A 27,511-nucleotide genomic window follows, 5' to 3' on the forward strand; every position below is an offset into this window, starting at 1 on the left:
CTTATTGCTTAAGCAGCGTGCGGTTCTATAGAATGACACATTTCAGTCACATCCCTTAAGAAAAATGTCTTTGCAGCTGCTCTGTGTTACACAAGCCATTTAATCTGCTTGAGACTTGGCGCTGTTTTCCCAGCATAAGGGTACATGTTCACATGCCAAGACCTTTTTTTTTTTTTTCCCAGTGTTCTGATTAGAATAGAACTTATGCAAATCATAGACAGGTTAATTTTTAGCCTGCTTTCCATAGGAAGCAAGACGTGCAATTACACTCCGCGTAATTTCTAGGCCCACTAACCTATTTCAGTCTGGAGTTTGGCAGAGTAGGAGGCTGACAAAAATACTATATTCACAAAGACGCTGTATGTCTGTTTTCCTGTAACAGAACAAGCCTCTTGGGTGACCAACCAACACACGCAACAGAAAATGCTCACAGCAAAGGCATCCTTCAGCTGTGTCCGTGACTGGCGGCGCAAGGTCCGTCATAGCTGGACCCATAAACCAAGTTTACGCAGCAGCAAACTGGGCTCCCAAATACCGGACCCATCCCAAACGCCCCTGCTTCGCATCACTTTCAAGTGCAACAGTTCTCGTAACAGTGTGGTTCATTACCACACGCTGGCCCATGCGGAAATGTCATCGATGGGCTTTTTGGACACACAGCTCTGTTGGGCTCCTCAACCCCCACTTACTGCAGGACCCCCCAAGCTCCAGCCAAGGCGGGGACCCCACTGAGCACTGGACACACAGGGAAAGGAGCAATTCCTGCTCTGAGGAACAGAGCCATTACGCAGTTTTTATGAAGGAACTAGAGCTTCTCGAACCGGACCTCGGGAAATCCCAACACTCCCAGAGGCAGGCTGCGGCGTTCCCGAAGGATAGCTTGTGCTTTGCCAGAGAGCGTCAGTTCAGCAGTAAATTCAAGCTACAGGTCACACAGCTGTGCCTCACCACGCTCCCAAGGACTCCCAGGAATGTAAAAACACCAACGTCTAAGTGCCAGGTCAGCACTCCTCTGATCAAATTAACAGATGTGCCATGTCACAGCGATATTGATTAGAGACATCTCAAAGTTTAATTGGAAAACAACAACACCCCCTCCAACACTTTCTGTGCAATATGGACAGTCAGCAAAATCCCTGTAACTCCAGATGTGCACTGGCCATGACTAATGTTAATGCCTGACTCATACAGAGTTCACACGGCCACTCTGCATTGAGACACGCTTTATTCAGTCTGCTACAACAGCTAAGGATCGGGGGCACACCAGCGTGTACCGCAGTGCTCCAGTAAGAAACAGAGAAGTCCCTGCAGACGGCCCAGGGCAGCACCCGTGGGGACCATGCACGGGCTGCAGTGAGCGCGAAGGCTGCAGTGTTTCTCACAGATACCCTCTTTGCACAAGCATGGCTGGAAGGGAACAGGTTTATGTTCCTCAGATTTTTCAACACGTTTCTCAGCAAAAACAAGCTTGTTACAGAACAGTATCAATGCTGACATTTTAAAGTGCTGGTATAAACAGCACTGCAACTTTTAGCTTGCCTAAGTCACACCATTTTCATAAAAATAAAATATGAAAAAGACTTTCTCTCAAAACACAACCTACAAAACAGCATTTAGTATCAATTGTGGTTAACTTACACCCTTAAGGAATCTTACAAGATTTAAAATTTTCCCCAGAACGCCTCTGAGAATGCACTGAACATCCACTGTGCAGTTTTACAGTAAATGTACCCAACTCACAGCGTTACTACACAGTAAGCTAAAAGAAAAAAAAAAATTCAAGACTTACTAACATTGTTCAAAATACTTCAAAAAATCTTCCAGTTCAGAAAATAAGGTAGTTCTCTCTTTCACCTGTATGAGGATGTCAGTCAAGCATCTTTTCCATTGTTTATTTGGCACTACGTCTACATGTGAAAAGTAAAAAATAAAGAGTCAGGAGACTCGTCCCAGCTACCTACAGAACAGGGGTCAGCTACCAGCAAAGCGCATCAGGAGACAGAAGCACGCTCCTACCTCGTTCACACAGACCGAGCACACATTTTATCTGTCACACCCATGAATCTCACTGGTTTCACTCAATGGACTACAATTTTGCTATAATTTAATTTTGCAGGGAAGCTTGTGTTTATGATCTTAACGGCATGCTGTTGTTGAAGTAATCACATCAGGAAGAACATTTCCCTATGTGTTAAGTTAATCATCGTGTAATATTAAAAATGAAAGGAACTTATCTTTTCCCTTGCACAGCATATCCTATTATTTCATCACTATTCATTTAATAAGATTTATTTTCAGTTATGGCACCCAGGATTTTCAATTAAATATGAAATAGTGCTTTCTCTGAGGAGAGCAAGTGTGAAGAGCTAGATGCCAGCAAAGAGGAACTGCTCAGCCTTTGGGATTCAATTGCTTCCTAAGCAAAGTACAAGCAAGAACTGAAATCGCCCAGGCAGTCCCAGCACACCCCATCACAACTCTTCACTGCAGAAACCCAGCTCCACAGCAAGGCGGATCAGAGCAGTTAACCTGGCGCAACTGCATCGAAGGTGCCGATTCACGAGCTCCAAAGCGAGTCGCGGGAGTGGTGTAAATCATCACCACCGAAAGCTACAGAAGAGCTGTCAGAAGCAACGGTGTGCTCACCTCCACGGTTTGGCGTGTTAATTTAAATTTCTAACAAACTCGGGCAGCTGAGGCTGACATATTCCTTCTTGTTACTTACGCTCCAGGAGAAGCAAGGTAAGACAGGTACTTGGGGTCTGAAACTGCTGCGAGCCGTGCGGTGAGCACCCGCCTGCCCGAGCTCGCTCCTGAGCATCTGGGGACCCAACAGCTTCTGCCTGGTGTTCAGCACTAGGTTCGAGTGTTTTTAAACTTTCAGCTAGTTGTTGCTTGTGTCTGCCGACGTGGGTGCCCACCGACTCAACGCGCTTGACACGCTCCAGAGAGTAGCACGGCAGGTGGGGGCACAAAGAGGTTTGGGCGCACCTCATCCAAACATGTTTCCAACGTGGAGATGGGCTCCTCAACCTTCCCGCTCCCTGAGAGCAGGTCTGCGTGACAAATGTGCAGTGACCGAGGGCAGATTGGCTTTAATGAGGTATCATCACTTTTGTCTAAAAGAGTGTATTGTCAACCTAACTTAAAATGCAGTTATGAAACCACCCACTTGCAGCAGCGATTCAGCCAACGTAATATTCTAGCAGATGAGCCTGCTCTGAAGTATAAGCTTCATTAGGCTTTAACTGATTACATCCCCTGTCCTAACCGATTGTTCGTAATTTATTTTTATGGTCATGCAGGCAGAGAATTTGCAACATAAAGTAAGAACCACTATGTTGATGCAAAACAATGCGGTAGCTTTAAATTTACAGGAGGATATAGATATTGAAGACTGCCAATTTACTGAAAAAATTTGCTTCATTATTGTTCCCACCTTAAAATGTTCCATAAATAAAAGTGTTCGGACCGTGGAAGACTCAGAAAAAAATGTGAGTGAACTAGAAGTGATTTAGTAAATCAAACAGTTGAACAATTTCTATCCTACAGATTAAGCACACACAGAATCACAAAACCAGACACAACTCCATTCTAAGAACAAAGCTCAACTACTAGATTCCTACAAAAATGGCCTATTTTTATTTTTTACCAAAAAGTACAATTATTATAACCTAATTAGATATTATTTTCTCTCTAGGACAACACTAGTAGCAGCAAAAAAAATTAAAAAGATTCAGTTGCACTGTGTACATTTAAGTCCACGTTGCAACACTTGCTTTTTTCCATAAAAAGTATCTACTGAACTGAGAATTATTTGAATATTTACTGTACTGATTTAGTTTAACAGCAAGTGGTAAAGAAAGAGGAAAACAGACGCCAACACGCAGGTTAGTCAAGAGCCACGCTGAGGCTCAGCCATCACACAGAGCCTCCTGGCCGCAGGGCTCCGGCCAGCGCCGTCACCTGGTTCACCGCAAGAGGCAACGCTGGCACCAGGGGGGAACCGCACCCTGGTAAAAGGACTTTTCCTATCCACCAGCTACACATCCCCCCAGACACTGAGCTGCTGCTGGATGAGCAACACAGACAACGCAAGGAGACACAAAAGGAAACGCAATATTGCGAACAGGTAAGGAAATGGAGCAGACTTTGCAATTTAAAGGGTATACGTGGAGCGAGACCTGTAATGGGTCGGAAGCGAAGCCCATGGTCTAACCATGTCAGTCATCACAAAGTTGCTAAACTGAAATAATACTACCACAGGAACAGCTACCTTCCTACAGCTGCGTCTTCTACCTTAGCGTTTCCTGGGAACAAGTGACTATGAGCCTATCGGGAGATACAGCTCAGCTTTTTAGACGACAGCTACTTTGAAGAACCTTAGATAATTAGTATAATTACATTTTGTTGTTTTCCATATGCTGTATACCATGTACATGTTTCTGACACCTGACAAGAAACAGCATTTCACAGGGAATGATTGGGTTTTTCATAATATAATTAATTTAACTTAGTTTACTTCCTTCGGTAGAAACTTACTGTCTGCATAAATGCCAGTGTTCCGGATCAAAGTTCATCGAGGAATTTACTGCCAGGATTACAGAAAAAAAATATTTTTTGCTTGAAACGTAATATAAACTCAATTATTTGGCAACCTAGTACATTCTTGAGGTACAAAAAACAATCCAGAAGCACAGTATTTGTAAGCAGTAGTAAAAATTAACAGGACAGATATATATTGATGTTTTTAAGTTTTATTATTTGCATATGCTCTAACATCGTGAAGTTACTTAAGAAAGTTTAAAGCCTACTTACATTTTAAAAGTCCTTAACGACACTGTAAATTATCTTAGCCGATGTGCCGTGCGGACGTATATACACGATACATTCAGAGTAGCGCTACAGAAGCAAGCCGTAGTACTCAATACTTTCAGTCCTAATACTGAATAAAAAACCCCCGCTATCCCAGAGTATTTTAGGATAGCTGGTCGTCAAAGCCTCCAAATGCATAATCACATCTCTGGGCTAAAACCTGAACCCAGCCATCCAGTAATCAGATAAACAGCATGGGGAAAATGTAACTCCTCGATCTGACTGTAGAACTGCACTGGCACCATCAATAAAAACGCTGGGAGGCAGGAAAGGCTGCCAAACCCAGTATGGAAAACGTGTCTTGGTAGAGAGGTTTATGCCTTACGCAGATTATATGCACACAACAAAAACAAATAAAATTATAAAAATTAAAACCTTACACTTCTTGTTACATTATCAGATAAGTGTTTCCAACGCCTTGCAGAAAATACAATTTTATTCCTTACGTCAGTTCCTGCACTGTCCTAATGGTATCCAGCATGTGTTAACAAGGACTGAACCAGCTCAACCATGGAAGCAGCTTTTTTCAGAAACAACAGCCAGTGAGCAAGACAAAACCAAACCCACCTAACCAACCCCCAGACAACAACTCTTCCCTTTCAGGAATTCCTCACACCCTTATGCACCAAGTCTGATCCAATTTAAATCTGCACCCACGGGAACTTTCTGCGGGGCTGCAGCCGTGTCCTGTTCACAAAGCCACCCTGTGAACACATGGATCGATTTCAGCATTTAACTTGAAAATCCATGCGCCTTCCCATCATCTGTCTGCAGGAAAACATGTCTAAAACCAGCCGTATCACCAGGGCAGCTACTGTAGAATCTAAATGTTAATTCTGTATTTTGTAAATACATCTTTGCTCTAATAAATCCCCTTATATCCACGTGCTAAAAAGCAGTGTTCACAACTTCCACGCTTCCTCCAAATTTACTCTTCAAACTCTTATAACCTGTGATGAGTAACTCATCAGAAAAACACGGTTGTGCTATTTTGTTGGACAGCGGGGGCAAGAAGGGCATTGAAGGGGGTAAAAAGGGAAGGATGACGGCATTCACAGCCTAGCACACTCATTTATTCCTCTAATGAGAAAAAAAAAAAGGCATTGCAGAAGAGAATTATTCCAGAGGGCAGACTGTTGTAACTGCAGCCGCAGCTCTAAATTACATAGCCAGAAGGTCATAACGATCTTTATCTTCCCCCTTTGCATGCACTCACCCATAGATACAACAATGGCAACTCCATTCCAGTAACGGAGTTAACCTTAAACTTTAAAAGTTAACTTTAAGTGGCTGTCTGTCTTTTTTTTTGCCAGTTCCTGTGCTTTGCTGCTGTTGGCTAAACATCTTCACATCACAGCAGGTAAAAACTCCACAGCACTAATGATCATTTTCCTTTATTGACAGTTTATGTTCAAATATCCCTGCTGTGGCTCTCGTCATTCAAATTACAATGCACCCCATGCTTAGAAAACAGAAATGTTATATTTTACCAATAAAGGGTTAAGGACTTCTAAATCAGTTCAACTGACCTTGGTGTGACTTACCCACAACACAGTCAGCTCTTCAGCAACACAGATGGTTGAACTGATGTTGCCAATGTTTTAAGCTCAGAAAATGCTGCTTTTTTTTTTTAATTATTATTATTATTTCCCCATGCTGTGTTTACTGTTTTACATATGCCTCTGACTGCCAAGGAATTGTTAACTAATCACCATGAGATTCATTTTGTTAGTACACAGCTGGGTACTTGGTCATGCAACATCTGCTTCTCAGCATTTCTTCTTTTTCTTATCTATTGGTAGTTTCTAAGAAAACAGTCTCAGCGGAGTATTGTCAGTAAGTATGTGGAAGAAGAAGCTGGTAAATGAGTTTATTAACTAACAGCTATTAATACATAAACCTTCAGATTACTAATGAACCCATGTCTCTTACAGAATGGAAAGCCCACCTAGAGCAGACGTGAAATAGGTAACAGACATTCCGATCTCCTCATCGCAAGGCATTTATTAAAGATTGCTGCAACTCAGGAGAACATAATGGGAATAACGCACACTCCTGGAGTCACCCGTTCTGCAAGACCTGGTCTCCCAACCAGTTTCACGTGGTCCGAAGCCCAGCTCGCTGCCTTTCCTGCGGAGATGAGCCCTGGCCACACGGCAGCGCCCAACTGTATCAGAACCGCTACGCAGAAGAGCAGCCTCAGGCTGAATTCGGCAGCACGAAGTTGCATTTTGTAGAGTATTCTGGCAACCACTTCTCAAGCACTTACCAAAGCACCTCCTGATGACTGACCATAGAGTCAGACAGTTGCCCATCTTATGACCAAAGCCACTTAGTTCCCTCGGCCCCAGAACCTGACACGCGGTGCTCTCAACAACTTTGAAATTATTTGTTTGCTGCCTCTCCTCTGTGCTTTTGTCTGCTAAATATTATCAAGAGAAGCTAAAAAAAAAAAAAAAAGTAAAATTTCCAAAGAAAGATTTTTTACAAGATAATTTTCTTTGAAGAAATGCTTCTGTAATAAAGTTTTCAGGACATCTGCATTTGAGAGACTGGCAGATTAAGAAAGGACAAATAACCTACTCATTAGAACGATAAATCTGGTTTTCATAACCAGAACTTACTGAACATTAAACAAAACTTGCTCTTTCTTTGCCACCTATGTAAACTTCTAAGCACAGGCCACAGGTCACTTCTGCAGCAATTAAGTTCTAGCTGGCATGTGTTAGCATGTGTTCACCTGTGGAGAGGTCATTCTGCATGGGGAACACGATAGCTGTATTTCCAATTACTTTTAGCTTCAGAACAAACTTCTTCTGCTACTTTAAAACATGCTATAAACTAGAACTAGTTGAAGCAGAGACGAAAAGGACAGCAACTTCACAGCAAGATAACGGCCATTTTCATTTTTACTTTGTGCTTTCCATCATAAAAGTGAGTCTATGTAAGCCATGTACAACCATGTTTAAAAACCTAAACAATCTGTTTTTAGAAGGTCCTCATGGGCCACGGCTGCAGTCAGATACAAATGGCACATATCACTTCACTTCTGGTCAGCTTCCAAGCCACCTATCCTCCCTTCTCTGTGTACAATAAATGGCCACAAAATTGACATATCGGCAGTGAGCAAGAATCAAAGTCTGAAGAATGGGGCGGAAAAAAACTGCTCCCCAGCAGATGTCTACAGCTGTGTGGATGATAATCTATTAGATTCAGTGATTAACTTTCACCAGTTGCTTTCAGTTTAATTTTTGTCCCCGAAGGTTGAGCACAAGGTAGATGTTGCAAGCAAAATAATAATGTTTGTATAGACTGAGACAGAAAGGGTCATCCAGTTACAATAATAAGAGTTTCACATTCGGAGCACTTAGCTCTTGGATTGCGGTGAATTCAGCTCGGGAAGCTTGCCAGTCATCATCTTTATGCAGCTGTCTCCGAAGGCTGGACTCATTTATATCTGCTTAAAGAGCTCACTAAATTCAAGACTGACACAGAAATGGAATTCTCGTAAGAAAGCACTTCAAATAAAAAGACAGCTTTGAAGGCAAAGCCAAATCTAATTTCTGTTCTCAATTCACAACCAATCGGAAGGCAGCTATGGATGTACACCCCAACAGGAAAACCCAAACTGACAGCACGGTAGTTTTTTCCTGTATTTATTGCATCATTCCCTTTTCTGTCATCCTTGTCTGACCATATAGGTTCTGCAGTAATCTCTTTGAAATGCTTTACTATCACCAGAGCACAGCATTTCACAAAGCAGGTATTTCTGTTACACACAGTAGATACTTCTCATTAAAATGCTTCCTTTCTCCTTGCTTCCAGGACACACATATGAACCTGAAGGTAGGAGTTTTAAAAGGTTACCTTTTTCGTTTGAATACAAGTACATGATATACAATATCATATACACAGTCTCAGTCATTCATTCAAACAGAACTTCCATGTAAGTTGATTTTATGTATATCTCAACTTACCAATATAATAAAACATACAGCTAGATGATGAAAAACTACCCCGCACCCTTCATCACAAGAATTACATCAAGCGATTCTGACAGCAGGTACCCGTCCTAACAATCATCATCTCTCAAAACTCTGACAGGAACGTAGTCAAGATCCTTCCTAATTTTACTCGTCATATCAAGTAGAATCAGGTAGCAGTTACATAGTTAGCACTTGATTGTTACTAAGCAAAACCATTTAAATTCCAAAATTCACTGTTCAGTCCCCACTGGCAGCTATACAGAAACAGCAAAGAAAAGAAACCAGACATCTCGCTGCTCAAATAAATAACACGATGAAACAGAGATTAGCTTGTCTTTATCTGCCAGTTTAAATTCTTATTAAGAGAATAATGGGGCTTTCCTGAAGGCACTGTCAGAGCAATCAGGTGAAACCAATGCTGTGCGTGTTTGGTACGAAGCACATCGATACCTGCTTGGAGAGCTCAGCACCCTGTGCACTGTGCACAGCGGGAGGGTTTACTGCGCCAGGAGGAGCATTACTGGAAAGGGGCGACTGCATACTTTGTTACTGTAAAAACAACGCATGTCCAACAGGCAGCCTAAGAATAAGTTTTGAAGAGCAAAATTTCAAATATCCTCTGTTTCTAAATTTATTCTGCAGTGTTTGCAGTAGCACTGAGGACCAGCTAAGTCTGCAGGCATCACTCTAATCTCCTGCATTTGAATCAGATGCACATTGTTACTTCAAAAAGCAGCTTTTATTTTTATCTCCACATGCTTGTTAAATAGAAGAAAAGCCTCACACTTTGCATTTAAAACCTGTACTTCCAGGTAACAACAAACACTAAATCTTTCCAGATGACTGCAAGCAACCTGAAGAAAGGGCCCAGTTCTCGTGTCCCAATTTCAAATTCTTTAGATAAGATAGAAAGTTCTATCAAATACTGGGGTTTTTTTGAAAACATGAGTGGTATTGGTTTTCTTTGCCATTTTCTTAATACCCAACATCTCTGCAACCACACACACCAGGAAGATCAACAGACCTCTTAAGAACATAGTTCAATTAGGGGAAAAAAAAACAAAACCAAAAACACAGATGTATTTGCCAAGAGGCAATAAATAAGGATTTCAGAACAACAAATCTGTACCCCCCTAAGGTGATTTAACAAAGCAGAAATTGATTTAAGTCCTTTTTCTCTTTGCTGCATTTCACCCGATATAAGAAAAAGCAGTCCACAGAAAGAAATTCCTCAGGTAAAAACCCTTTTACTATTCCTACAGCATGACACTTCACATTACGTATCAGAGTTTGATGCCTGAATGGAAGAATATCCTATTTTTAGTAGACTTTTAACTGAGAGAAAAAGCAGAGAACAGTTGGTAGTTTCTAAATACTTTAAAACTTCCCTGTGGAAATACTACACGCACTTGTGTACAAATACAGGCCGATAAAAAGGTTAACAAAGACCCCAGGATCCCATCCTCGGGGCCACCACTGCCCCCAGAAGGACCACCACAGTCTGATGAAAATAATCCCATTTTAAGCAGAGTTCAGCACCACAGTTTAAACAGCAGCCCATCCACAAAGCAATTTTCATGTTTATTCCACGTTCCCTCCCTCTGCAAAGGCCAGAGGAAGCCGATACCCTCCTGCTTCCTAACAGACAGACCAGTCTCGCCATTTTTTTGTTACAGAATTTGTGCTAAAATCAGACTGTTGCATGGCCAAAGTTTATTAAGTTTATGCAAATCACAGCACAGTAACAGTGTCCTCCAGTCTGCAGAGAGTTCCAGTTCTCAGTGTTTGGGATAAGGAACCGTTCAAACAGCACAAACGCTTCCAATGCTTCTTCAAAAAGCAACTGACAGCTCTGACGGGGGACAGCTAATTACAGGAAAACAGCTTTAAATTAAGAACTGTGCAAATCACTTACCTATGCTTATGTTTAAAAAATGTGCTAAGAACATTGTTTCAACAATACAAATACTTGTGATTTACAAACATTTGTAACTCCAGGTTCAAATCACAAATTTAATGTTCCACCGAACCCAGGGCAGACCCTGACACCGACAAGGACTCACCAACACCCACCGACGGGGAGACACTAAACGCCATCCGAGCTGTGACCACGGGGCATCTCAGCTGCTCTCCGATATGCCTCGGAAATGCCCTTCAACTTCACTCTCCACCTGAGACAAGTCAGTCTGAACTACACCCAAAACGGCGCCTGCGTTTGCACATGAGCTTACGGGTGGGCGACATTATTCTTTACACATCTGGATTACCTCCACTCCCATTTGCACAACGGAGGGCCCTGGAGCACGAGACAAGTAGTTGCCACACTCTCATTGCCTTCTGCAAGTTATTTACTAAGGTAGAAAGATTAATATGGAAGATTCATATTAATAAGGCTATTCACCTAGCAAAACTAAGTGACAGTGAAGTATTTTCAGTGCAGTACCTTACGGCTGAGCAGACAAATGTACCTTTTTCTCCTTACGTTACTCAATTCCGCAGCGACAAAGCAGCAAGAGATTTAGAGATTTACGCTCTAAACGCAAACCTCATTTTGAATCCGTACACTTTACATACGGGTTAGAAAAGATGTCCCTGGCTAAGGAAGACCCATATCCTGAAATATTTTGCCAGACAGAGCAGAACAAAAAGATGTAACACACAGTACAGCATGTAAACAACATTCAGTCCACTGCAATTATTTTCTATTTTGATGAACATTAAGCGCCCTGCCCTAATGAATTCATTTAAATACTAGCAGCATCTCCTAATGGGCATTAATTAAACTTCTCCAGCATCTCTACCTTCACCAGAGAAAAGTAATTACTCACTGCTGTCCTACAGAGAGGGAAATAAAATCCACAGGATTAGGGTTTTTTATATTGAGTAAGTAGGGCAGATAGGAAAGCCTGCAATTTAGAGGCAAGTTGCTGTAGTTCGTAATTCCATGACATGCGCAGTATTTCAGGCCTAGCATTGAGTAAAACGGTTTTCCTGCTGCCTGTAAATAAGGCACAAAACAGGGTTTAATAACAGTACATAGGTCTGTCAAGGACATAACTATTTGTCTTTTTCAAAATTCCTAAGAGGACACAGCATAAGCCAGTTAGCTGTTACCTCAGCTATTCCGTATAGTTTAACCACCAGCTGCATATACCCATCAACATTTCATACCTTATCTATCAGTGATTACATTTAAAAATATTTTTATTCATAAATATGGCATATTAATGCTTCTATAATAAGCCATTTAAAACATATGTGCATGAGTGGCATCTGAAGATGTCAGAGATCGAGAATAATGGATGACAATTTTTATTTATTCATACAAAACTTTTATAAAATAGGGACCAACTCTCAATATGAAATAAAACCACAGCAATTTTGTCTTCAAACTTATGTCATTAGCATTTTTTGTCATATATCAAACACAATGCATTAAAGTTCACATTACGAACACTATCTTCCAAGGAAACACTGTCAACTTGAAGCAAAGCCAAGAAAATAAATATTTGAAAATATTGCTCAGCAATGGAATACCGTATTTGATTACTTATTGCTATTTCCACTCGATGGTACCCACAGCACTAAGCAGTTTTCACAAACAAGTTCTCCCTGCATCAAAGCATTTACAATCTAATCTCACTGCAAAGAAGATTAGTGAAATTACTGAGCGATAATAGTTTCAGCAACAGAGGTAAAAATACTTCCCCGGCACTTTTGGCCAGCTGATTTCTGAGGAATTCTTTCAACCAATAAAGGACGAAACAAGCCATTAAACATCATTCCCTGGGATTAATATAGGGCTCTGCCTCTCTCTTACATAACAGGATTCTAAAATTCCCCCCAAGTACATGCATTAGGAGGAAATAATTTCTGGAAACCTAAAACTTTAGGGCTTAGTTATTTCCTGATAGTTCTGTGGTTTTAGAGGAAATAAACTGGATGTTAATCCTCTTGCATTTAATGAGTAGTACCAGCAAACTCTGATTATGTCTATTGCAAGAAGGTCACAGTAAATGTGGCATATAACCAAAACAAAGTTGCATATACTGGCAATGAAATCTTAAAGAGAGGGGGAAGGCTTAAGTGGTTTGGGTGTTATTGTTGTTGTCTATTTGAGCAAAAACCGTGTCAAAATGACTTAAAAATCCACCTATGTCCTTAGCTTTTTTCATACAAATCACTTAGAGCAGGAGGGAAGTACTTAATCAGCATGTTGACTTACACTGAGTTCAAATCATTTGTCAATGGTTTTATGTTTTGTATTTTAATAATGTCAGGAAAAGAAGAAATAACTTACATGCATCTCTGTATTCAGCTGCAGGATAAAGCTGCTAGCCCACCAGCTGTGCAAACATAAGAAATGTGCCAAACAGAGTAAAACAGCCCTCATTTCAGCTTCAGTTATACTTTTATTGTGATCCTCTAAAAAGTCTTGCAGGAAAAAGGAAAACTTCTATCAAGGCAGGCACTTCTGCTTTTTGTTTCAGTTTGTTTTTAAGAGAGTGATTTTCCTACCCAGACTCACTAAGTTTTATGCTGGACACCGCTCCCCTGCTACGTGCTGCTTTTTTCAGAATCCAAAATGCATGCCCAAGACACTATGCACATTACTTTTTCCTAAAGATTGGCTACAACTACAGCAACTATTTAAGAGATACTATACTTTTTAAAGAGGCTTTCTTTACTAAATTAGACAGCGAACCACCTAGTCATCTGAAGATTATATATACTTCATTTTGTTATCCTTAACATTGTTAAAAACATCACACAAAACAAAAGCACAAAGTTGTGTATCAGTTGCTTTGTCTTTCTTTGTAACTTTTACTACCAGTCTTAACCACCACAGGAATTTTATTTTCAATGACTTACAGGAATAATTCCTTTATGCTTAACACTGAATCAGATACATTTTTTTTCTTAGGATATCAAGAATTAAAACTGGTTTAACTGTTTGGATTTGCCCAGCCGCCTGATTTCATGAGTTAAGAAAGAGATATTTGCAGATACTCTAAGACGTACTCAAATTGCAGAGCAAATACCTGAGGTGGTATTTTAAATTTCTTTCTGGGAACCTTTTTGGTCAGTCACCAGAGGCTCCACTGCTCTGTCAGCCACCCCACAGCAGTGGGTCTCAGCTTGCGGCCACTGAAGACCGAGATGCCCTGAATGACTCCCACAGTGTTCATGAAACATTTAAGAAGAGCACACAGATTAAAAACAGGCTTAACTTTGCCACACAAGGCTTGGGGACACTGGAAAATTCAGACAAACAAGTTGAAAGTTACTGCTCTAGAACAAAAACCACTTTCTACCCTAACACTATTTCCACTAACAACTTAATTTGATAAACTACATTACTGTATCAAACAGTAATTAAGCAGCCACTTCAGATGGAATTTTTTCTTTCATCAACATGAAAGGAGATTTTTTTTAAACATGTTTCTTCTAGCTAAGCACAAAACTGGTGCGTATGCCACTGCGCACCACTCCCACCTCGGTCGGGGGGTCTGCTGAGAGCTCTCCGCCAGCACTCCAGACCTGCCCGCACTCAACGTCGGCACCGAGCCGGGCCCTGGGGGGCACGGACTGCTGCTTCTGACCCCGCCACAATCGCAACGCGGCATTTCCACATCGAAGCTCAGCGCTCGCGTTCCTGCTCCCCCAGCTGCAAGCTGCGAAAGAGCCCACTGACACACCTGCACCTTCTCCAAGCCGAGGGGAAGGAGGATCCAAGACGACGGCCTGATGCCATGGCTGGAGAGGACTCCAGAAGAAACCAGCAATCATGGACTCGCAGAGGCAAAGCCCGAGGCTGGTCACAGCATTTCCCCTTTCCCCCATACCAGCATGCCCCGTTTTGCCCACAGAGCATGCAAAAGCTGACGAACCCTTTCAAAGGGCAAACAGATGAGTCCTGGCAAAATGGTTCCCGAATTGCACGCTACATCCTCGCCCGCATGCTAAAACAGTCCTTAATAGAAGAGACACAATTTGAATCCCAGAACAGAATGGCGAGCACTGAATTGCTCTCAAAATACAACTGTGAAACAATCCTAGTCCAAGGGAAATTAATTTCTCCCTAACTGTTTTATCAGAAAAACTGCTGGCAAAGGCAGCAGGGGCATTTCAGCAGAAACTCAGCACTAAATGCATTCCTTTATATTGTCTGCATTCAAAGCTTGATATACAGGCTAAACCACCACCTATCGATGGTTGTTTTTCAAAGCAATTTCTGGCAGATGACTGCGCAGATCTCCCAACTTGTATTTTTAAAATTCAAAACGGCCTCCAGTGTTCTTCATAGCTCAGAGAAACTGGCCGATGATGTATACCTCAAACTGCATTTGATTACCAGGAGGTAAACAACACTGGAACATACCAACCATTCATTTTTATTTCTGAGACATGAGATCTTTATTCATATTTGCACTACAAAGAAGTGAAACATCCAATGGCCAGGCCTAAAAATGCGTGTGGGTTTTTAGTGGGGTGGGCGAGGAAGGGAGCTTGGTTTTTCTTTTAAATGACTACGATGTTTAGTCTATGATGCATCTCGAGTTGAAAACTTCTGAAAGTGTTTTTATGTAAACCCATAATGGTCTGCAGACAGCTACTGAATGTTGTAAATCTGCAAGCCAAGAATCCAAGATGGAGTAAACATCACCTTGATTCACACCTTCCAGGTGCTCGAATGATTGTTTTCAAGAAAAGTGGTTTCTTTTAAAAAAAAAAAATTCCAGTTTCCAATTCTTTCCTTCCTATTGTTAATAAGCTTCATAAATCAACCCTGGAAACACCCAGGTTGTCCCTCACAGCTGCAGTTACCTCCCCTGTCACAGCATCTGCAGCAGCCCTTGGGCAGTCATCCGGCACCACGGCAGCAGCCCTGCAGCACGCCGCACTGGAGACGGTGTGTGCGAGGGCGCAGTTGGATGCCCCTGCCCAGCAGGACAGCTTGCTGCACCCGTGTCGAATGTCACACCTGAACAGCTGGGGGGCACGTTAGAGCTGAGAAATGACCAACACGCCCTGCAAAGCAAACATTTCAGGCTCTAGCAGGCCAGAGTTTGCCGGCCAGGCCACCCGCCCGCAGGGTGCAGCCCTCCCCAGGCGTGCAGCCCACACACGCTCCTTGTGCCAGCCATGAGTGCCCAGCGGCTGCAAGGAGGCCCCGGGCCCTCTGCTGCAACGGGGGAGCTCTTTCAAAGGCGTCTGTGCCAAGCTTGTCGTCACACCCTGTCTCAGACTGCCATGCTCTTCAGCCCCGAACAGATACACAAATATATATATATTTATAGCCCGACAAAGGAAGGATAGGAGAATTGCCATGTCCCCACTTCCTGAGAAGCCCAGGTGACATCCAGCAGTATATGAACATTCAGGGCTGTAGGTGTTTCTGGGTGACTTTGATGGAAATTTCTATAGTCCCCCCATGACATTTACACAGTCAAAAGCAGACAGGCTCCCATCTCAGCTGGGCGCACTTGGAAGGGACGAGCTTCACACCGGCAGAGGCATCCGTAGGTGCGGGGCCTCCACAGGCTCCTACAGCTCCCACTTGGCTGACAAAGAGAGAAAGTTTTAAACAACATCGAGCACATGAGGGAAGCGTTCCCATGTCTTCAGTTTGAAGGTATACTGGGACCAACTTAGACAAAACCTGAACATCTGTGCCCTCCCACACACAGTTATTAACTAGCATGTACAAGTCACTAGAATAGTAAGCATTACAAGGCAAAGTTCAAACAATTACTGAACCTTGTTGAACCCGACTCCAGGGACTGCCCCTGGCACCTTAGACGCCTGAAGATGTGTTTCCCGCTATCAGGGATTATCTGCTGTGGGTTACGGCCTCGTACTTGTGCTGTGAAAGAAGGAGCAACAAACTCCTAATCCTGCTCTTTTGTACCATCATTGCATATTCCCATTCCTCGTACTTATTTCCTTTGTGTTGTAATTCCACCTTTCTCTGTCTCACCGCACAAGAGTTTCTCCAGGCTGGTGATCTCTTTCTTTGCATCTCCTCTACTTCTGTCTCTTTGAGATAAAACGAGCAGTCACCCCCAAAGTACTCCCTAGTATTATTTGCAGAAGTTGGCAACGCCAGCTTGTGACTTGCAGCTCCCATGCTCCCTGCTGGATCCGAACTGCCCCGTGCGCGTCGGCTCAGGCACCTGCGCCACAGCGGAGACAAGGTGATGCTACCGGCCTCTTCCAAACGCCCAGTGCCAGAGACGGTCCTGGGTGGTCCCAGCCCCACCAAACAAACCCGTTCTTGTACAAGTCCAATGCAGCTATCGTGGTAGTCAGATTTGGGTTAGGTTCTCATGTTAGGGCAATACTAGTCTGGATGTGTAAGAATGCATGTTCTCTATTTCCAAATGCAGTGGATTTAAGAAGAGACAACTTTAGTAACAGGTAATTCACACAATCACATTAACCTTGTTGATTGCCTTTACCACCTTTTTGAAAGAATACTTCATTATCATGCAGATGGAAATAACGCATTTCTAGACACCAAAAACCAGAATACTTCTGATGTTTATATAGCATCCACAATCCATGTCCGCAAGACACCAGCTGTTAGCCTGATTGTATTTATTACCAAAAGTCAGTAATGAAACGGCACTGAAGCAGAACACAGTAAGAATCAATATTCAAGTGTACCGTGATCTGACAGAGCTAGAATTCAAGCTTTACATTTTTTATACAGGTAACTGAAGAGATATGGCAATCCAGAGCTTAAAGGAATTAACTTTTTACTCCTATCTCGGGGAAAATAATTTACAATGGATCAAGCTATACAAACCAGACTACTATTCAGCAAGTGAAGAGTGACACAGGATGGACAGTAAACACACCAGTGATTTTCAATTTGAAGAAGTTACATCCAACTGAGAGCAACCAACAATTCATGAAAAATTACAGGCTTGAGAAACATACATATTGAAAAGTAGCTTTAAGCAAGCATTTTTAAAGGTAGCTATGAAAACACGCTTTAGAAGCTCACTGTCAGAGAAAGCCCAGAGTTATGTCCAACAACCTTGGTGCGCTTTGCAAATGAAATTACATTTCCATATAAGGTTGTTACTTTAACATGTTGCATTTGCATATGACAAAAAAAAGCACAGTGACATAAGCTTGAACAAAAGATTACTATGATCCTATTTCATATTGAAAGCTACCCCTAAACTAATCACAGAACATGGCTACGTGCAATGTATCTGCACCTTAAGCAGCAGCACTGAGGGACAGCTTGTACGTGAGTTTTAACAGCCGGTATGGAAGAAGTAACATAAACCCCAGCGTCCCTCGACTTGCTGCACCCATAGTGGCAATCCCCTTTTCTCCATTAGTGCCTTACAGTCTCCGTGATACCGCACTGACAAACACCCTTCTCAGGATACTCCCCTTTTCACCAGAAGTATGTGCTCTTGCGTTTAAAACTGATGAGCTTGGAAGGCAGCCCATCGTATTCAGCTACTGCTGGTACGTCACCTGGGAGCAGCTCCTGTTCCCACTGTGACCCGCTGAGGGCCTGAAAAAGATTAATTTAACACAGATTCAAATACCAATTAGCAACTGAGAAGATGAATTACTTAGGATTCTGGTTTCGATGATGGTGTAACAGATCAATACAAGTCTGCAATCTTCCTACTGCGTTTTCCCCTCACAACTAAATAAGGAATTTACTCTCAAATACAAAGAGCCCCTATTTTTCTTAATCCAAATCTAGTACTCTCAGGAATACTATTGCTTTGAAGAAGAAAATTGTTCCCGTTCAGGGAACAAGATATGATTTAACTAACAGCCCATGAATGCGACAAGAATTTCTTAAAAGGAAGCAAGAACCAGAAAAATGAATTCAAAGACCTTAAAACAGAGCAACAATGAAAACTAGAGTAATTATTTCAGCTGTCAATTTGAATGCACAATCCTTGTTATATTTTGTATTTTTGTTTTTTAAGAATTATCAGCTGAAAAATATCCTGAAGCATATGTTTCAATAATAAAGGAGCATGGTACATAGCAAGTTATACAAGCACAGCTTGTTTACTTCAGGAATTTTCTAAAAAGACAGTTTAGTTTTAAAGTGTCTTTTTTTATAAAAGCAAAATGAAAATTCTTTAAAAAAAATTAAGGAAATTGTATCTTCTGAGAGCAATAAAAAACAGCCATTTTCTACAACTGACTAGCATTTCATTAAAGCCAGCCAAGAATTCAAGAGCAATACCTAGACAAAAGTTATGAAGACGAAGTCTGCTGTTGAAATCATGGCTTCTAATAAAGGTTCATGTTTATTTCATTCTTGGCTTCATTCACATAGAAGAGAAAGCCTCCTGCCATTGCAGAGTAGTGGCAAAATTACAGTTTCAAGGCTTTTAAACAAGTTCTACGCTGGCATGTAAACGTAAGCTTTTTTTGTTTTGTTTTTTTTTTTTAAATAGAAAAGCAACATAAACATATATGCAGGAATTTCAATCAAAACTCCCTATCTAAATGAGAAAATTTCCTTCCAGGAAAAACTGGAATACAAGTGCTTGATTGTTCAGTCCTAGCGGGAATCTCATTCCCCTAAAGCAGGGGACACAGACACAGAGCAGGTGGGTTTGGAGAACACCGACTGCACCACCCGCTCTGCCACCAGCTCCAGGTAAACGCTGGCCTTACTCCGTGCTATTCTACTGGGCCTCTCCTGAGAGACATCAACGAACGGTACAGGGAAGAGAATGACTCTCCTGAAGGGAACAAAAAAGTACAAATTAAAACCATGGTGTTAAGCAGCACAGTAGCAAAAGCCACATGAGGCCTCGTTATCATTTGAAACTAACACACTAAGAAAGAATAGAATAATTAGAGCACATTTATGGTGAAATCATTAACACAGTACTCATTGCAGTAAAATTTAAACAAAGGAGTATGTGAAAGGCAGTATGTTCTATGCCAAGAATAATATGTTTATATAAAGATGAACATGAGAAACAAGATTATAAATTACATGCACATACTAATACCCATCCCTCGGCAAGCACTTGATAGTCCTCCGCATCCACACATCTGAGATGCAAGCTAATAGCTTTTTGTGCAAGGTGGCTCTCTCAAACTGCTATAGGACACACCATTTCTACTGCCAACGCTTCAGAGAAATGACAGCCTCCAGCAGAAAGCATTTCTTGTTCAGTTTTCTTTTTCAAGACTGCACATCTGCTTTCTGCCCAGTTTCATGAAACTGGGATATCCTACACGTTCATTATAGCAACCCTGTACGCTTTGAGCTTTTCTTCGTGTGGTAAAATGAATCAACCTTTCCTTCTTTTGTATAAAAACGGATCAGTTCCCCATGCACTCTCAAGCAGGGAGGGCAGCCTTCCACGCCAGCATCCTGCAGCCCCCCACCTAATGCGCATCAAGAACTGGAGGACCTGAGCTGGCTGCCTCAACTCCTCAGACTAGCAGAGTAACACATTAGTCTGTTTAATCACCAAGCTGGCCTACCGCCAGCTTCCAGAGAGACACAGAATTAGGGTAATGCCTTTCCTCTGAGCGGCAAAATTATCCTAGTGTGTACTCTGATCTCCGTTTTAACACAGCACATTTAGAATTCATCTGATTTTGTGAAAACAGCCTCTGAGTGCGGCATGCCCTCCTCTCCGCCTTAATTGCCAAACATGCAAATGTTTACCCCCACATGGAGGCTTTGTACCTACCTCAAGCACAAGAGAAAATGTAAATGAGTCTTATATACTCAGCTTCGAGTATTGTGTCTCAAGTGCTGAATCCTGATCTGAGTCACTGTATTTGTCATCACTGTTTTCATTCATTCTGCTTCAGAGGAGGGACCCCCTTGCACAAGCCAACTTCTAAACATTTCCATTAACTCCTGCTGGTAACGGAAGCATTAGGGATCGATCACCATGCAATTTTACAGTCGTGAGAAAATGCATCCAGCAATAAGTTGTCGTCTTGTAAGCATGTACCAGATTTTGATCAGGAGAGCATTTTGGTAAGATAAGGCCTTGCTAGCTTTGAGATCCTCAAGTCCCGAGAGCATTACATGATTTAGTGAAAGATACTGACTCAAAAAAAAGTTAGTTTGGTACTGAGAACTTCAGAGTACTACATCCACCTGTCAATCACCTCATTCTCTGTACTAATGCATCATAATTCAAATACAGCAACAGATCTGAAGTAGTTAGAAATGTCACGTCGAAAGGCTGCAGACTATGGTTGAGCGCATGCAAAGCAGCAACATGCATCAGCTCTGGACTGGGGCATACTGTATGTATTGTAAACGGCATGAAGGACTGAAAAAATAAAGACCCCATGAGTTCTGTGAGTATGAGCTGGGAAGTCCTCCACGTGCCTCAGCTGGGGGGGGAAAAAAAACCCAACGTCAAAGCACAAACTGACACCTTACTGCAGGCCAGGTCATCCAGACTGGAGATAACAAATAAATGCCCCAGTCGGAGGAAGAGCTCCAGCCACGACTGTGAAAGTTGTGAAAGTCGTGAAAGTCAGCTATGAAACAAATACATAGGAAATCAAGGTTTAATAGTTTCAGGAGCACTGAGGCTATTAAAAAAATTCAGTCTGAAGGTCACTTTTAATAATTTTAAATCTTGTGGCATTCTTTTATTAAAGATCAGTTTTGATGCAGTGGAGCCAACATACATTCTCTCAATAATCAAGGGACAAAACTATGTGCTCTGGAAGCGTTTCTCAACTGGAAGAACTACAAGACTCTCTCATTTCTTCCCAGATGCTAGTTATAGTGGCCATGAAACCATAATAATTGCCACAGAGTAGCTGTATTCATCAAAGCTCCTTAGTTTGGAAGGAAAATGCATTCCTTCCTACGTAGTATCTGGCAACTCAGGCTGCAGAAAGAGGAACTTGCAGATAATCAGTAATTTTTGTTACTTTGAGTCTGCAACCTAGTTATGATGTATTTTGGCTACCATGCTGCTATGAAGAAAGAAGGCATTCGAAGTTACATTGAAGAGTATTTTCGCAGCAGGCTCGCCTGCACATACAAACATCTTTCTGGCTAAATCTGAATGCCATATGGAACTAGTAGGTACCTTTGGAGGATGAACTTAGCAAAGACCATGGATTTGACTAAAGCAAAATGCTTTAGTTTTTCCTTAACAGAAATAAAAAAACCCCAAAACCTGCAGCAGTGCCAGTTAGTTACAAGGCTCACGTACTAATCCAAGTAACGCCGGACAGGGAAGGTCCTCGAGCCACATGGCAGCCATCGTTCGGATGCACGTAAGCAGGCAATTAGCTTGAAACCAGCACTAACTGAGTGTGGCTAAAATACAAATGCACTCATTATGATGAGCCGGCCTACGTTAGCATGTGTGCACGTACATACAAATATCACATTGCACAAAAAGCCCTATTTCTTTGTACTGCCGTTTTGCTCATCTGAGCAAGATGATGATGATGAATTATACAAAAATAGAGGTATGGTTATAATCTCAATCATCAACTAGAATGAAGGGATATCTAACTTTCATTTAGACAACTCAGATCCCAGCATCAGTCCAGGTATACTGGCAGAGAGCTCGAGACCGGCCTTCTGCAGACTTTGCTACGTCAGCCCCTACCAATACCGGAACCGAAGATTTTCCAGCTAGCCTGCACGCACCCGAGGCAGACCTCGTCTAGGGCATGGCTGCGGTACCGACGACACTCATCCCCAGCCATGGCACGCCAGTCTTGTTTTCCCTCCTCAGCAAGCAAGGACAGAGCAAGAAAGGGAAGGACAGATTTCTTCCATCAACAAAATGGTCCATTGTTTGTGATGTGCAGTTAACAGATGGCGTTCAAATTAACATTCATATCTTTCAAGTGTCTTATCAAACAAGACTAAACAGCATCTTGAAATTTCCATTTTAAATTTTCTATGAGCTTGCTGTAAGTATCACAGACAGATTTTACTGCTGTCAACTAAAGCTGTTGCTGCGTTTAATGAAGGACTACATCACTACTTTAATTAAAGCGGTCCGGTCCCCCGACATGCTGTTCAAGGCCGTTGGGACACCTGCACAGACTTCACCTGGAAGATGGAGCCAGCTCTTAAACGCCAAAGTTGCCTTTCTAAAATGCAGAGGCAGACCATGAGCGTCAAGGCCTTATACACACCCTAAAATTCAGAGACAAGGCAACAAATTCCTTGCTGTCATGGTAAAGACCCCTGAAGTTGGATCCCCTCAGACTTCTGTCCCAATAGCACTCAAATCTGAAGAGCCATCGGGCACACGAAGGCCTGCTGGCCTTGAAAGGCCTCCATGCCTTTCAACGTGATGGTTCATTTGAGAGAGAACAGTTTTGACTGGAGAAAAACATGGAAAACGGGACCTTAAAACCAGTAATGCAATTAAGAGTCTCTGAGAATTCAGACATATTATGAGCGCACCACGGACCACCAGCTCCCCAGCCCTCGCTCCCTTCACCACCACCACCCGCACAACCCCACGCATCTTCCCGGCCGCCTTCCAAAGGTCAGCAAGCCTGGACTGCTCTGGATCACAAGGGGTAGAAGGGAAGCCAAATTCAAAGTCACAGGTCTTCACAGAGAACACCTTGTCAACAACTTTCCTAATTACATATACCCTAACTGGAATACTGCCACTGAGCGCTACTGTGGCAGTCTTGCAAAAAAAGCAACCAAGAAAACCAGTACGTTTTAAAATACTGTCTTTAAGGACATTAAGTCTAACACAGAAAATTACTGCAAAAATCATCTGATGTGGTAAATAACCTTGCAGATGTTCCTGTATGGGGAAAAAAATGCTGGATCTGAAGCTTCAATTTGATTTGTTCCAAAAGTTATATAAAATCAGCATGAAAACGCTAGTTCTCTTCTTACAACTCCATCCAGTGTTCAGTTTACGAGCTCTGGATGACTATGCTAAATAGCACAGGCCTTTGCAAGACTCCAGCAGTAGTTTCCTTCTGTTGAGAAAACTGTTCCTGTATTTTAACCAGTTACTAACCCAACCCACAGGAGAATTCTGCTTTTATCTCTTGGCAGCTACGCTGCCACACAACGCTCACTTGGTGAGAGCCTTATTCAAAGTCTGTTGATACCTTGCTGAAAGTCTATTTAAAAATCCACTACACCAAAATACTTGGATTTGATTAAACGAACCGGTGAACCTTCAAAAACTAACAGAATTTATTCTAAAAAGCAACACTTTCTCCTCATTACATGGAATTTATTCACATGCCCAATAGTTTCATTCTTAACTATAGTTTTAACCAACTTGCTGGAGTCAGAAGTCAGTCCTGTTGATCTTCTGGACCCTTTTCCCAGTGGCACCATATTGCCCACCTCCTACCCCTTCCACATGACCGACGACTGAAGGAACAGGCAACATATTGCTGTTTAGTGCTTCGTATTTGGAACTCCTAATGAACATCATCTGGCTCTGGCCATTTTCTACCACTCATATCAATTTTTTCTAAAATCTTTTCTGCCAGTTTTAACTTGACAGTTTGAGACGTCTCTCTGTTACGGAAAGTCCCAGTACAGGAATACCCCTACTTGCCTCCATAGTAAACACCAGAAATTCCTTTGATCTTCTAACTATAGTTTCGTCTTCCACGAGCTTTCTCTTAAGAACAGAGATTTATTATTGTCTTCTACCTTAAACAATTTTTTCCTCTTTTTTTTTTTGTCCTCTTATTTTACATTTAACTTGCAGCAGTTTGTTCTTTTTTATTTTCTTTGTTCTGATGGGATTTCCAATTTTGGAAATAAAGACATCTTTCAAAGCCTACCAGGCTTCTCTAAGTGCTTTTAAGGTGTGGGTTTGTTTTTTGGTTTTGGGGTGGTTTTTTTCAACTTGTTTAACAGGTGATACGCATCAGGTCCAACTGCAGTCTCTATATAGAAGATGACTTTTCATTAGCGGTCAAACAAGGAAAATCTGATTTAAAATATGTATTGCCCAAAGTCAAACAGCAATCCAGCAGTTATGAAAGAAGTCCAAGACAGGTGTTAAACAAAGAAGCTGTATAAGAAATATTACAGACTTCAGTCATGGAAATACCAGTATCAGTTGGGATTCAGAGAAAAACAGTTTTACTAAAGACAGTTTCTTTATAACGCATGAAGCTTGCACCTGGGTTGTCTGGCCAGGAAAGCGGTAAGTCTGAAGCTCGTTACACTGTGAATCATTAGCTCATGCGACTGCAGGTGCCACTATTCAGCATTAACTTGACATTTGACAGGCACGTTGATAAAGAAGATTTTACCACAATGATCTGATATCATTAGTTAATTAAAGCGTACTCAAAATTAATCCAAACCTACGGAAAAAGAACACCCAGAGTTTGTTCCCAGTGTTTGCCTTTGGCAAATTATTAATCAACAGGATATAGCGATGGCATCCTTGCAAGCCGTGCTCCCATCCTCCTTAGTCCTGCGCATTTAACACCTACCCTTCACCCGGCTCTAACAAGTAGTTCATGTAAATACCATGAAAACCCACGAAACACCGTTTCTTCAAGTCGCGGACCCCGAGCTCGCTGGACGGCCGAGGGCCAGCTGCCAGCGAGCCGCCGCCGCGCACACAGACACAGACAGACAGACGCACACAGAGACACGGCGCGGCCAGGGACCCTCCGGGGAGCGGCGGAGTCACCCGAAGCCTCCGCTCAGCCCCGTACCGCGGCCGCCGCCCGCTCCGCCGAGCCCCGCGCGGGCGTCACGCCCACGAAACACCCCAAATACAGCGGCGTGGAACCAAGCAGCCCCCTCACCCCCGGGCTGCGGCCGGGTGCCGGAGCCGCCGGGCAGCGCTGCCGCCCGGCACGGCGGGGGCAGAGGCAGAGCGGGCGGCAGCGCCGGGGACCGGGCCCTCGCCCCGCCGGGACAGCGGCGCCCCCGGGCGAGGCCACCGGGACGGGCCGCCCGCCCCCGGGCTCGGGCCGTGGCACCGCCGGCGGGACCGAGCCGGCGGCCCGCGGAGGGCAGCGGTGCCCGGCGGGCCGGGAGAGCGAGCGCCGCCCGCCAGCGCCGCCCCGGGGCCGGGGCGCGACTCCGGGTCCCCGCGCCGCCCGCCGCCCCACGCGGCAGCGGGGCCGCATTCCCCCCCGCCGCCCCGTTCGGCGGAGGCGCCCCACCGGAGCCGAGGAAACTTTCCCAGCCCGGCACCCGCGCCCCGGGCCCCGCCGCCGGGCGGGCGCTCCCGCACCCCGCCGCGGCCCGCCCGCCGCCCCGCAGGGCGCCGGCGCGGCTGGGCCTACCCGCGGCCGGCTCGGCGGCGGCGCGGGCAGCGGCGGGGGCGGGCCGGGGTCCGGCGGGCGCGGCGGGGCCTGCGGCGGCCGGCTCACCTGGGCGCACGGTCTTGAGGCGCACGGGCTCCCTGAAGTGCCGGACGACGGCCAGCGTGTCGCGGTGCGTGAGGCCGCTGACGGGGGTGCCGTTCACCTCCAGCAGCACGTCGCCCGGCGCCGGCGCCTTGCCCGAGAGCAGCGCGGGGCCCGGCGCACCCTCGCCGCCCGGCGGCAGGCGGCCCGCCAGGTAGGGGAACTCGCCGCGCTCGGCGCCGCCGCGCAGGAGGTCGGGGTCGGGGCCCGCCGGGCCGCCCCAGGACACCACGCACTCCTGCACCTTGCTCAGCCAGTGCCGCTTCTTCCGCAGCGTCTTGGACATGCCGCACCACGGGGCGCCACTGCCCGCCCCGCGCCGCCGCTCCCACCCCGGCCGCGGCTGCCGCCCGACTGCCGCCCCGCCGCGGCGGCGCCCCGCCCGCCCGGCCCCGCCCCGCCCCGCCCCCCCCGCGCCCCGCCCCGCCGCGCGCGCGCGCGCCCCCGGCCCCGGCCCCGGCCGCGCCCCCGCCGCGCGCCCCCGGCCCCGCCGCGCCCCCGCCGCGCCCTGTCGGCCGCGCTGGCCACGCCCCCCCGGCCGCCGCGCCGCCGGCCCCCCGGGGCGGGGCTTGTGCCGTCACGGGCAGCGCGGCGGCCGGCCCCGCGTTCCAGCGCCGCGGGCGGGCCGGGCCTCGTCCGCCCCCGGCCGTGCCGGGCGCCTCGGCCCCGGCCCCGCCAGGGCCACCCCCCCAGGGCCCCGCCGCGGGCTGGGTGCGGCCCCCTGGGCCGGGAACAGCCCCTCGGCCAGCGCCCGCCTTAGCCGGGACCTCCCGTCAGCCAGGATCTGGCTTCAGTCAGGATCCCTCCTCAGCGAGGGGCCGCCCGGGTCAGCGCCCGCCTCAGGCGGGATCTCGCCTCAGCCGGGGCCCGCCTCGGCCGGGCCGGGCGGTGCCGTCCGGCGGCGGCGGTTCGGAGAACCCCCGCTGCAAGGAGGGCCGCCTTCCCCTCTGCCGCTCTGCCGGTACCTCCCCGCATCAGCCCCGGTGCTTCACGCCGTCCCCCACTCGGTGCTGAAGCGGGGTGTGCCCGCACCTCTCCCCCAGCTACCTTCCCTGTTTGCACTTACTGCCTGCACAGCTAAGCCGGCGCGGACGCCGCTCTTCGCGTGGCTGCCGCCGCTGGAACCAGCGGGTTCAGAGCTGGCTTGAGCACGTCGGGCGAAAGCAGGGGTCAAAACCATGCCTCAATTTAGATACAACCGTGAAGACATTTTTTCGACTGGAAAACACAAATCCAGTGCGTTTGCTCTCCACATGAGCTTT

The 27,511-nt window shown here is 44.9% G+C and overlaps 1 protein-coding gene across 5 annotated transcripts in view; it reads right to left on the reverse strand.

Moving 5' to 3' along the window:
* The window catches only part of MAGI3 (membrane associated guanylate kinase, WW and PDZ domain containing 3), an 83,127-nt gene extending 56,570 nt beyond the window's left edge, over nt 1-26,557 (reverse strand). For all 5 annotated transcript variants that reach the window (XM_076358158.1, XM_076358156.1, XM_076358161.1 and 2 more), the window contains exon 1: nt 26,214-26,557. In XM_076358158.1, the coding sequence (XP_076214273.1) occupies nt 26,214-26,535 (322 nt within the window). In that variant the 5' untranslated portion in view covers nt 26,536-26,557. The remainder of the gene's footprint in view (nt 1-26,213) is intronic.
* Nucleotides 26,558-27,511: the final 954 nt, after the last annotated feature.

This window comes from Aptenodytes patagonicus, chromosome 22 (genome assembly GCF_965638725.1).
Source record: "Aptenodytes patagonicus chromosome 22, bAptPat1.pri.cur, whole genome shotgun sequence".
NCBI classification, from domain to species: domain Eukaryota; kingdom Metazoa; phylum Chordata; class Aves; order Sphenisciformes; family Spheniscidae; genus Aptenodytes; species Aptenodytes patagonicus.